At 35.7% G+C, this 13,716-nt stretch overlaps 1 protein-coding gene across 1 annotated transcript in view; it reads right to left on the bottom strand.

Moving 5' to 3' along the window:
* FBXL13 (F-box and leucine rich repeat protein 13) overlaps positions 1–13,716 on the bottom strand; it is a 187,870-nt gene that overhangs the window by 11,789 nt on the left and 162,365 nt on the right. The window contains exons 18-19 of the mRNA XM_007187164.3: positions 12,817–12,900; positions 1,091–1,225 (exon numbers count right to left, since the gene is read on the bottom strand). Of these exons, the coding sequence (XP_007187226.3) occupies positions 1,091–1,225; positions 12,817–12,900 (219 nt within the window). The remainder of the gene's footprint in view (positions 1–1,090; positions 1,226–12,816; positions 12,901–13,716) is intronic.

The raw sequence follows: 13,716 nt of genomic DNA on the forward strand, positions 1-13,716 counted from the left end.
CTAAATTAGTCCATCTATTTAAAAGGTTCCAAAATTTCGTTGCTCTTGTCTCCTCTACTGTTTTCCCTATCAAAGTGGTCCCTCACCCTTCTTCTGCAGTTTTGGTAGGGTTTCAAGAGGGAACAAAATTATATGTGTATATTCAATCTGCCATATTAATCCAGAACCAGAGATCTCTATTTCTTGACATGAGGATATATGCATAGTATATTAAGAGAAAAGAAAGTAGGTTACAATGTATTTTAGAAAGTATGATTCTGTTATTTAAAAAACAAGACAAAGCACAAACCTGTAACTATTTCTAATCTCTGTACATAGAAAAGAATTCTAGAAAAATAAGTATAAAATGCAACAGTGGTTATATCCTGGTTGGTGGTATGACTTTGAATTTTTACTTTCTCCTTCACATTTTTATATGTAGTCCAAAGATTTTGCAATGAGTATATATTCCTTTCAAAGACAGATGTCAAGAAAAATTATCCAACACTTGAAAATAAGACAAAAGATGATTGCATATCCTTTCATTGTCTTACCGGAACATTGTTTTAACAGGTCCAACTGAGAAATTCTATAAGGAATTATGCTTTTGTTTGACATACTGTTTAGTATTGATTAGGGCCCAAACTCTGTTATATTTTTGCCCAGGAGAGATGCAAATTATTTCTGTCTGGTAGGAACTATAACTCCAAGGTTATGGATTTTTTACCTTGTAGGACATTAACCAATTTTGGATTTAACCTAACAATCATATTCCAACATTCTTTCTTCAGTTCCTATAAACACCCAGTTTGATCAAATGCTCTATGAACTGACTTTACCATTTTGCTGGTTCTGTCATTGAATTAAATAAATATTTGACACATTTTTATATTTGTATAAGAGTTGTCTTTAACTTCTTACAGATTCTACTTTGACACAAATGAAATCATAAAGCTATTTCCAATTTGGGGAAAGAAGAAAACTCTAATGAATACCTCAGACATGGCAAAGAAAACAAGCTCTCTGGTGAGTCCAATTGCTAATAGCTACCCTGCCTGGGTTCTTTGGCAATACTTCAACCTGATATGTCTGAGCTGACTCCTGCACATACCTTTGGACAGCCAGCAATGCTGAGAGATGTGAGATTAATACAATAAATGGCCAGTGCTTTAATAATCTCATCTGACAGCTGGGGGCAATAAGAGACATCCAAATGTTCCAAGATCAGTGAGCCTTTGCAGAATGCCTGCAAGAAATTCCAAAGTTAAAGGTTTTTTTTCTTTTTCTTTTTCTTAGTCTTTATTCAAATGTTGTGTACATCTATAGCCATCTTACCCATAGCAGTTTACCTAGTATGCATTTCAGTTTCTGAAATATAGATGTGTTACATTTTGTTGCAAACAAAAGCCATTATGTCCAAAATTTCTTTGTAACAAAAGATACTCACACACCAGTTAACAGTTCAGTAATATTCAAATTCCTGCTAACAGAATTTGGTTTTCCTGAGGTTAGCGCTAATGGGATTTTACCCATGTGGTTAGTAATTATTAGAGTTATATTCAGTCCAATGAGTGGAGGAAAAGAAATCTGGAGATGAGAATTGGAAGGCAAACACTCTGGGGTTGACAGTATAATATAATGGAAAAAACACAGTCTTTGGAACCAGGCCGACCTGAGTTTTAATTTCATTCTACCACCTTATTAGCTTTGAAACCTTAGCAAGTCACTCAATCTTTCTGAGCCTCAGTGTTCTCTTCTTCAAATTAGGGAAAATATCTACCCTCCAGCATTTTCTGAAATGCCAAAATGTTCATCTGAAATTTTTAGGGCTAGAAAAGGTCTGGAAGTCATGGAAATTCTTCCCTTTATCTCAGTAGTTCTTAATTTTCATTCCTACTTTTCAGTAAAAACAAAAAACAAACAAACAAAAAACCTGAGTGATAAGAAGAATCCATGAGGAAATAATGGTCAAATTTTATAGTTCAGCAGTTATACAAGAACAAAATGATCTGCAGAAGTAAACCTAACAGTAACTGTAAAAATATCTTAAGTCAAGATGAGTAGAAATTGGAAACCATGACCAATTCAAGATAACATTAATACTAATAAGAAAAGTCCCTCCCCCAAATTACAAGAATTACAACTATCAACATGTGCTCAGTCACTCTAAAGGTTTAGCCTCATTGTGAAGCAGCTCAAATTCTTAGAGTACTAAATTAGAGACCGCGGTATATGATAGTTTACCATTTTTAGTTACAAGTATTAGATTTTAGTAATCCTAGAGGATTACTAGTAAGGCATCCCTTATTTATATGTAAAAATGGATGTCTATCAGACATTTTCCCCTCAGACCTGAGGGAAGGACCTGGGCTGTTGGATCAGTCATGGCCATTAGAATGACTCTAGAGGTAAAACCACCAGTGGGCTTCCCTCCCATTGAGTATGCCAATTTCCCCTTATTTTAGCCCTAAGGGAGACTGGAAAGAACTAGTCAGCCACCTATTTTCTTTAGTAAGTTAATAGAAGAGGGAAAGTTTCCTGGAGGGGCAATTTAGCACAGTAGATAAGACTAGGACTGTGGCATCAGATGTATTGGGTTTAGAAGCCTTGCTCTGCCACTATGGGTTACTGAAACTCGCTGAGCCACAATGTCTCTTTGGGTAAAATGCAAATGATAACACCCATATCAAAGTTTAGTTGTGCAGATTATACGAAATAATATATGTACCTGATATGGTTCCTAGAACAAAGTAGATTCTCTAGCTAGCTATAAAATTGTATATACAGTGTTACTTGAGAGACAGTATAACATGCTTGGCATGTAGTAAGCACTCAGTAAATGTTAACTGTTATTGGGATTTGCATATGATACCAGTAATAATAAAGATGCACATTTGTATTGTATTTTGGAGAAAACTAAAAGATATTGGTTATTTTACCCTAAATCATCTTTTTCTGACCACAGCAACCCACAGTGATTCCTCTTTCCTTTGACCTCATACAGAACTTGTCTTTTTCAACTGATTCAGCACTTATAGTACTTGACTCATTCCTGTTTTGTGGCTAAATTTATATGGAGATTTGTTTCCTCTAGCAACTAAGTGATGTCAAAAATTGGAAGGAGCAGCTTGTCAGGAAATATTGAGGTCCCTGCCATTGGAGATAATCAAGCATAGAGGGCACAGCTAGTGTGGTGCAGAGGGAAATCTAGCTTTAAAGGATTGGAATTGGTGGTCTTGAAGCTCAGCTCAGATTCAACAGGTTTTTCAATTAGAATGCAATAAGTCTCTGAGAGGTACTGTCTGGAACCCTGCTAGCTTTTTATACCCCTTTCACAAGCATCATATTTAGAATACAGTAAGTTCTCAATAAATACTAGTTGCTTGCTCAATCCTTTATGGGTATCTTCAAGGATATAAAGAATTGTTTTAATAATACAGGAATTCTTATGTTGCAAGGGGTAGGATAACATTGTTTTCTATTTAGAGAATGGTTAGAGTTCAAGGAACCAGAGAAAATGTAAAGCAAGAAGGAATATTTAAACAATAAGAGTAGTTTATTGAAAGATGAAACAAGCTTCAAAGGGAAATTCAAGGCTCTTGGTGTCTGCAAACCCTTTTCAGTAGCATCTGTCAATATCTTGGACTGCTTGAATCAGTTCTGCTTTAAGCCTTTTTTAAAGCTCTGATATTCTTTGAAGTTAAACTTTCTCAGAGGTTTTAAATTAAGAATAACATAAAAATGATTACAAGGTCTATGATACATTCATGGTAGCATTCTCACTCATGGAAAATCTGAGGCACAAAGATTAGTCCAAGGCATTGTGCTTGGCATAAATCAGTGCAGATCTGAGAAATAAGTCAGAACTTTTCCTCTCTTATAATTCATATTTTTCTTTAGAGACATGTAAGTCGTATTAAGTACTTAAGTCTGCAGGCATGTTTCACATAATCATTCATGAAATTCCATTTCTGCCCTACTGATAAGATTATTATATGCTCTTCTGGCTACAGTGTTACAGAATCACACATATATCAATGCTGTTGATTTTTTTTTTCTTGGAAAATGTTAGACTGAGATTCTTAATCTTTTATAGTGAAAATGGAGAGAAAATCAAAAATTACCAAGATTGACTTCCATCCCATGTATCAACCAATTTTGCTGTGGGTTAACAATCTTGAAGACAACTTCCAAATCGCTTAGTGAATTAAATAATTTCTTCTCTGTTTCTTATGAGCTGAGTCACAGTATGGGGGCTTAATGACTGCATTCTTAAGTTGGGTATGTAGAAGAGACTGAGTTTCACTAACATTTACTGACTTTCACAATAATGTGCTTCTGCCAAAATCCTGATTTAAACCACCTCGACGGGTGGCAGCTCCCAGTCTCAAAAAAGCTCACCTCATGGTGCATACTGATAACACCATCTCTTGACTATTTGCCTCATTACATTCTGATTAATCCTGCTACCAACTTCTGTTTGGGGGTGGGGTGGGGTTTCCTATTGATAATTACAGAAAAATCTTGTGCTATCAAGAACCATTTTCTGTAATGAAGACTATTTTGTGCTGCTTCAAAGGCTGAAATACAACTTCCACAATTCTAAGTTATAAACTGAATTCATAACTACAGTATCTCAAATATCCTTTCGACCACAACACTATGAGACTAGATATCAATTACAGGAAAAAAAACTGTAAAACATATAAACATATGGTGGCTAAACAATACACTGCTAAATAACCAAGAGATCACTAAAGAAAGAGGAAATCAAAAAATACCTAGAAACCAATGACAATGAAAACATGATGACCCAAAACCTATGGGATGCAGCAAAAGCAGTTCTAAGAAGGAAGTTTATAGCAATACAATCCTACCTCAAGAAACAAGAAACATCTCATGTAAACAACCTAACCTTACACCTAAAGCAATTAGAGAAGGAAGAACAAAAAAACCCCAAAGTTAGCCGAAGGAAAGAAATCATAAAGATCAGATCAGAAATAAATGAAAAACAAATCAAGGAAACAATAACAAATATCAATAAAACTAAAAGCTGGTTCTTTGAGACGATAAACAAAATTGATAAACCATTAGCCAGACTCATCAAGAAAAAAATGGAGAAGACTCAAATCAATAGAATTAGAAATGAAAAAGGAGAAGTAACAACTGACACTGCAGAAATACAAAGGATCGTGAGAGATTACTACAAGCAACTATATGCCAAAAAAATGGACAACCTGGAAGAAATGGACAAATTCTTAGAAAAGCACAACCTTCCAAGACTGAACCAGGAAGAAATAGAAAATATAAACAGACCAGTCACAAGCACTGAAATTGAAACTGTGATTAAAAATCTTCCAACAAACAAAAGCCCAGGGCCAGATGGCTTCACAGGTGAATTCTATCAGACATTTAGAGAAGAGCTAACACCTATCCTTCTCAAAGTCTTCCAAAATATAGCAGAGGGAGGAACACTCCCAAACTCATTATATGAGGCCACCATCACCCTGATACCAAAACCAGACAAAGATGTCACAAAGAAAAAAAAACTACAGGCCAATATCACTGATGAACATAGATGCAAAAATCCTCAACAAAATACTAGCAAATAGAATCCAACAGCACATTAAAAGGATCGTACACCATGATCAAGTGGGTTTTATCCCAGGGATGGAAGGATTCTTCAATATACACAAATCAATCAATTTGATACACCGTGTTAACAAATTGAAGGATAAAACCCATATGATCGTCTCAATAGATGCAGAAAAAGCTTTCAACAAAATTCAACACCATTTATGATAAAAACCCTCCAGAAAGTAGGCATAGAGGGAACTTACCTCAACATAATAAACCCCATATATGACAAACCCACAGCCAACACTGTTCTTAGTGGTGAAAAACTGAAACCATTTCCACCAAGATCAGGAACAAGACAAGGTTGCCCACTCTCACCACTATTATTCAACATAGTTTTGGAAGTTTTAACCACAGCAATCAGAGAAGAAAAAGAAATAAAAGGAATCCAGATCAGAAAAGAAGAAGTAAAGCTGTCACTGTTTGCAGATGACATGATACTATACATAGAAAATCCTAAAGATGCTACCAGAAAACTACTAGAGCTAATCAATGAATTTGGTAAAGTAGCAGGATACAAAATTAATTCACAGAAATCTCTTCCATTCCTATACACTAATGATGAAAAATCTGAAAGAGAAATTAAGGAAACACTCCCGTTTACCATTGCAACAAAAAGAATAAAATACCTAGGAATAAACTAACCTAAGGAGACAAAAGACCTGTATGCAGAAAACTATAAGACACTGATGAAAGAAATTAAAGGTGATACAGACACATGGAGAGATATACCATGTTCTTGGATTGGAAGAATCAACATTGTGAAAATGACTGTACTACCCAAAGTAATCTACAGATTCAGTGCAATCCCTATCAAAGTACCAAAGGCATTTTTCACAGAAAAATATTTCACAATTTGTATGGAAATACAAAAGACCCTGAATAGCCAAATCGATCTTGAGAAAGAAAAACAGAGCTGGAGGAATCAGGCTCCCTGACTTCAGACTATACTACAAAGCTATAGTCATCAAGACAGTATGGTACTGGCACAAAAACAGAAATATAGATCAACGGAACAGGATAGAAACCCCAGAAATAAACCCACGCACCTATGGTCACCTTATCTTTGATAAAGGAGGCAAGAATATACAATGGAGAAAAGACAGCCTCTTCAATAAGTGGTGCTGGGAAAACTGGACAGCTACATGTAAAAGGATGAAATTAGAACACTTCCTAACACCATACACAAAAATAAAGTCAAAATGGATTAAAGACCTAAATGTAAGGCCAGACACTATAAAACTCTTAGAGGAAAACATAGGCAGAACACTCTATGATATAAATCACAGCAAGATCCTTTTTGACCCACCTAGAGAAATGGAAATAAAAACAAAAATAAACAGATGGGACCTAATGAAACTTAAAAGCTTTTGCACAGCAAAGGAAACCATAAACAAGGCGAAAAGACAACCCTCAGTATGGGAGAAAATATTTGCAAATGAAGCAACTGACAAAGGATTAATCTCCAAAATATACAAGCAGCTCATGCAGCTCAATATCAAAAAAACAACCCAATCCAAAAATGGGCAGAAGACGTAAATAGACATTTCTCCAAAGGAGATATACAGATTGCCAACAAACACATGAAAGGATGCTCAACATCACTAATCATTAGGGAAATGCAAATCAAAACTACAATGAGGTATCACCTCACACCGGTCAGAATGGCCATCATCAAAAAATCTACAAACAATGAATGCTGGAGAGGGTGTGCAGAAAAGGGAACCCTCTTGCACTGTTGGTGGGCATGTAAATTGATACAGCCACTATGGAGAACAGTATGGAGGTTCCTTGAAAAACTAAAAATAGAACTACTTATGACCCAGCAATCCTACTACTGGGCAAAGACCCTGAGAAAACCATAATTTAAAAAGAGACATGGGGCTTCCCAGGTGGCGCAGCGGTTGAGAATCTGCCTGCCAATGCAGGGGACACGGGTTCGAGCCCCGGTCTGGGAAGATCCCACATGCCACGGAGCAACTAGGCCCGTGAGCCACAACTACTGAGCCTGCACATCTGGAGCCTGTGCTCCGCAGCAAGAGAGGCCGCGATAGTGAGAGGCCCGCGCACCGCGATGAAGAGTGGCCCCCGCTTACCGCAACTAGAGAAAGCCCTTGCACAGAAACAAAGACCCAACACAGCCAAAAAATAAAAAATAAAAAGACATGTACCACAATGTTTATTGCAGCACTATTTACAATAGCCAGGACATGGAAGTAACCTAATTGTCCATCGACAGAAGAATGGATAAAGAAGATGTGGCACATATATACAATGGGATATTACTCAGCCATAAAAAGAAACGAAATTGAATTATTTGTAGTGAAGTGGATGGACCTAGATTCTGTCAAACAGAGTGAAGTAAGTCAGAAAGAGAAAAACAAATACCATATGCTAACACATATATATGGAATCTAAAAAAAAAAAAAATGGTTCTGAAGAACCTAGGGGCAGGATGCAGACGTAGAGGATGGACTTGAGGACACGCGGAGGAGGAAGTGTAAGATGGGACGAAGTGAGAGAGTAGCACTGACATATAAACATTACCCGGTGTAAAATAGGTAGCTAGTGGGAAGCAGCTACATAGCACGGGGAGATCAGCTCGGTGCTTTGTGACCACCTAGAGGGGTGGCATAGGGAAGCTGGGAAGGAGATGCAAGAGGGAGGGGTTATGGAAATATATGTATATGTATAGCTTATTCACTTTGTTATACAGCAGAAACTAACACAACATTGTAAAGCAGTTATACTCCAATAAAGATGTTAAAAGAAAAAAGAAAAGAAAAAGAATGTATATATAAATTTATCACTGTCATTTTGCTGTAAAACAGAAATTCACACATTATAATTCAACTGTACTTCAATAAAATTTTTTTGTTTGTAAAAAAAATTATTCCTTCTAAGAGCATATTCTGAATCTCCTTACCATAGGAAAAAGAGCCTTGCCATTTACATAGATATTTAACTTTTAAAGTATAAACAAAAAGATAATTCTTTAACAAACTAATTTTTATTTGTCTTGAATATTGACCATCATTTATTTGGTGTTAGCCCAGAAATAAATAATCTTATAACATCTCTATACACAATTTGGGCGTAATAAATATCCACACACATTGACATATTCATGTAGTCTAACAACCACTTAGATGTGTACATATATTTAATTTACACACATGTACTAGACAATTAGGTATATACTTACATGTAGTTACATGTAAATATATGTAATCTAACATATGCTAAAACTTGTAAATATTTAATTTGCACACATACTACACATAGGTATACATTTACATACATACTTACATGTAAACACACACAGACATATTTTCAGTACGTACACACATGTGTAAGTCCTTGTGGTGAGACATAACTAAACCTGATTCTCTCCTCTTTAGTGCTGTTTCTTAATCAACTACCTCAACATATGAAAACTGAAATAATAAAACTTTTGTCAATCTCCAAGGTTTTCACTCTCAAATAACCTGCATAAAGAAAAATATGCACATTCATATGTATGGATATTGCATTAATGTATTTATAGCATACTTCATTCCCCAAAAAAGGGAATGAGAAATAAAAACTAGATTAAGGGAATGTAAAAAGCAACTAGAGTAAATAATTTTATTTATTCCTTTGGTTCTGTCCAAACAACTTAATAAGACAGAGCTTCCAATTTATTTGTATTGTAACATCCCAGTTAGACCAGTTTTTTGCCAAACTTTGACAGTCTGTTACTTAAATTTGCAAAATGCTCAAGGAATAAGTTTCTTAAGAAATCCTCAATTATGACTGTATCAAACATTGCTTCCAAAATAAATGTGTCTTTCAAGAGCACCAAATAATTTTAGTTTAACATGATTGTTGAATGTCTAATGTTCTCAGAACAAAACTAAAGTTGAGGAAAGTAATTAAAACCAGATCCTAAAAAGTCAATACATCTGAGGCTCCAGACACTCAAACTGCATGTGCTGTGGTTTCCAGTAAAACTAAAATGAGGTAATTTTTTATTCCTATTATGTTCATGATTCGTGCAAAACCAAATCAGGGTAAAAATGCTCTCCTCCTTTTTCTCATTAAATCATTATGTAGTTTTCAATGTTTTAAGCTAAAAAGAAAATCTCCTATAGTTACCTTCTAAAGTAATAAGAAAAAATTTCCTGATAAATTTAGGATAACCTAAACGTCTCAGTTTAACCACCTTAGTTTATTCTCTTCCCCCTCTCTTGTAAATCCAGATAAGGAATTGTGAAATTGGCTTATGTGTCACTTTCTCCTCCCCCTTCTTTGTTTCATCTCTTTTGGAATTTAGTAATTGGGCTGGAGGAGGGAAGGAGGAGAAGGATTACCACATGCCCAGAAGTGTGAACCTTGGAACCTTGGAAGAGGTAAAATGAGGTTAAATGCCACAACACTCGAGTGCACACACACACACACACACACTCTCCAAAAGCAAGGAGGAGAAAAAGAGGGATGATGAGAAAGAGAAAAAATTTTTTTCATGAACTTGAATAGAACAGCTGATCTTATGCAACTAATAATTAAATAATTCTGTATTTCCATGTGCTTGTATTCCCCCTGTTTTATTTTCTTTAAGTCACTGAAAATCAATACATACCAATTTTTAAAAGGTTACATTTTTTAAAGCTACGCCAAACTCAGCTGTATGATCATACAGTTAGCATATCGGTAAACGCTTTCATCTAAAATCTCAGAGCACCTAAAAATAGTATGATTTTTCAGGCTCCAAAGAATGAAAATAAAAAGGCCTGGAACCTGTAGGCTCAGAGATAAATGGCAGAAAGCACTGGCTTCCTGATACGTAGCCTCAGACTTTGGTCAGCCCTCTCTCTCATCCAAAGAAGCATTTTAAAATTAATAAGTGATGGATATTAAGAGGCCATGTATGTCATCACCATGGTAGGTTTTAATACTTCTAAATGATTTGTAGTTGTTGATCAAATGTGACTGATCACCATATAAGAAATATAACCCAGTATTAGAAATGTTAACACTTAACCTTTTTATTTTAATAAACTTTATTCTATCACCTTGTCAAAGACCTTTTGAAAGCCTGACTAGATCATATTCATGGATAAAGTTTTATGTAAATGCATGTTTAATCCTTAAATGAACTGCAGTAGGTAAATCATGGTTTAGCCTTACAGGAACCTCTTGGCTTTTTCTTCTAGTAGGTTACATGCATTATAACCCCTTTTGTTATTGTAGAGTTACAGTCTTGTTCTATATGCAAGTTGTTAGTCCTCTCTGGGATCTTTGTTTTGAAAGACAGTGTTTGTTCTTTTTAACTCTTTATACAATTGAATGTACTACTAGGTAGATTTCTTAGGAACCTGCTAGAACCTTCGGAACCAGGGTCTGAAACTGGGGGAAATTGACATTGCTTGACACTAATGCCTCTAAAAGACTTCTTTTTTTTTTTTTTTTTTTTTTTTTTAAAGGATTTTCTTTTATTTATTTATTTATTTATTTTGTTTTATTATTTTTGTCTGTATTGGGTCTTCGGTTCGTGCGAGGGCTTTCTCCAGTTGCGGCAAGCGGGGGCCACTCTTCATCGCGGTGCGGGGACCGCTCTTCATCGCGGTGCGCGGGCCTTTCTCTATCGCGGCCCCTCCCGTTGCGGGGCACAGGCTCCAGACGCGCAGGCTCAGCAATTGTGGCTCACGAGCCCAGTTGCTCCGTGGCATGTGGGATCTTCCCAGACCAGGGCTCGAACCCGTGTCCCCTGCATTAGCAGGCAGATTCTCAACCACTGCGCCACCAGGGAAGCCCTAAAAGACTTCTTAATGGTGTTACATTTTCCTCTTAAGTACCATTACATTGTCCAGATGCAATGAAATACAGCAAAAATCATTTGAAAACAATTTTTCCCACTGTCATGTTGCCAATCAACCATTTAGAACAGCAGTTCTCCACTTCTACTCTTCGTTTCTGTAAAACTAGATTAGTTAGATTAGTTTGCTGAGATGGCATAGGACTTTGGACTAATCATTTAAGCCCTCTGGGCCTTAGTTTCCTCACTTGTAAAATTACAGATTGGTTTAAATGGTTCTAAGATTCCTTGAGCTTCAGAACACTAGAATTCTATGCTAAAGTCTAGAGCACCGTTTGGTCTGGCCCTCTCTATAGCCCACCAGTTCGTATAATATTTTAACACTCTCCTATTAGTAATGTTAGAACTTGCAAAGTCTATTTCAAATTCATGGAAGAGAGCTTAACTTCAAGTCTGCCATGCTCTGGTGGACTTCTCAGCTATCATTTGCAGTATCTTTCCACATGTGAGATAAATCCTTTTTTCTCAACAAGGATTTCTATTAAAAAAAATTTTTTTCTGAGTTAGCCCCAGTTTTTCATAAATGCTTGGGGTTTTGAACTCTCAGGATACTTTAAATGGAGTTTCTGATGCATTTAACAGTTTCCGCATTCCTAGATTATTAGTTCCCTTTAAGAATGTTATCTTCCATTATTTTACTAATAAGTAACCAGATTTTGCCCTAGTTCAATACATGTGTGACATATGATTGCAACTTTTCTTCTTTTAACAGCAAATTGAGTTGCTTAATGTTGTGATAAACATTACATGTGGCTTACTCACAATAGCTACTTTATGACTTCCTATATATCACTCAACACCATGTCTAGGAAATTTACTTCTCATGAGTTCTTAAAGTACCATTTGAGCACATAATCATGTATCCTATCCAGTTACTTATCTCATGCTTTCCATCCTGGTAAACTATGCTACCAACTATGTTTGAGTAACTCAAGTCCCTAATTGTTAAGTACCTGGTGTAGGTTTTCAAAGTCCCCCAATTGTTATGGTTAGATGATATAACACAGATTATCTACAGAACACTTCCATTATATGAGAAGACTTTTACCACACTGCAGTTCATCATTCTACAAGTAAAATGTCAACCTATCCCTAGTTATCCTGTAAGTCTGACATCTGGAAGGGAGAGAGTAGACAAGAAAAATGGGAAAGCAAACCTCTCAGTCACCTTGGGCTGTGGAGACCTGACTATTGGCAGATGTTGATCTTGGCTCAACCAAGATCACATATGTATTGTTACAATTCCAATCCACTTCTTTTTTTTGTTATGACCTACAAAGATTATTTGATTTGTGCTTAATTTTCAATCTTAATTCTTTAACAAAAAACTGTAATTATCTTACCTGAATTCCAATATCGGTGATTTTATCACACTCAGATAGAGAAAGTTCCTTTAATTTTTTATGCCTGGAAAGTGTCATCAAACCCTAAAAATGTTTAATATAAAGATTATTTGATGATTATAGTTTAGTATGGAAGGTATATTTCCAATAAGATAACAATTATGCAAACTAAAAAAATTTAGCTTCTGTCTTATATTTCTTTACACTTAACAAATCATAAAATCACTTTGGTTAGACAACATTGTTAAATAAAATTTTCAGGTTGTCTCTAATGTTTTACAAAGTGTTAGAAATCCCAGAGCCAGGAAACTTCTTATCTTGCCTTCTGTTTCCAGGTAAATGTTATACGAATCAATATAAAGAAACCTTAAAGATCCCTAAGCTTACAGCTTTGTTTTGAAGACACTTCATGTGGCTAATGAATCTATTTATCAATAAATTCTTTTTTATGCCTAATCTAAACATCTGAAAATCTTTAGCTCATTTTATTATGTTTAACTGCTTGGAGGGAGAAGAAACATCTTTATATACAGGCCTATAGACAGATAATCATTCATCAATAGCTCAGTTCTTTTTTCAGGCTAAAAGCTTTGTTTCTTTTTATTTAAAAAAAAATAGATTGTACTTTTAGCCCTTCATTTTTTTATGTGTGGTTTTGCTGGCCCATTTCTCCGTACCTTCCCGCCCTAAACTGGCACAACATTCAGATAAGGAACTGACTAATGTGCATTATAGATGCCATCCTCCTGTTTTGCATTCAGGATCATATTACTTTTCTATTTCTGTTAGATATGCTTCCTAGACCATTTTTCTCATTCTGTGGTCCCAGAGCTGGCTGGCGGGGAAAATGCCAGAAATGGTATATGATTTGTCCTTTTTACATTTTATTTGCAGGACTGG

Source organism: Balaenoptera acutorostrata, chromosome 7 (assembly GCF_949987535.1).
Source record: "Balaenoptera acutorostrata chromosome 7, mBalAcu1.1, whole genome shotgun sequence".
Lineage (NCBI taxonomy): Eukaryota > Metazoa > Chordata > Mammalia > Artiodactyla > Balaenopteridae > Balaenoptera > Balaenoptera acutorostrata.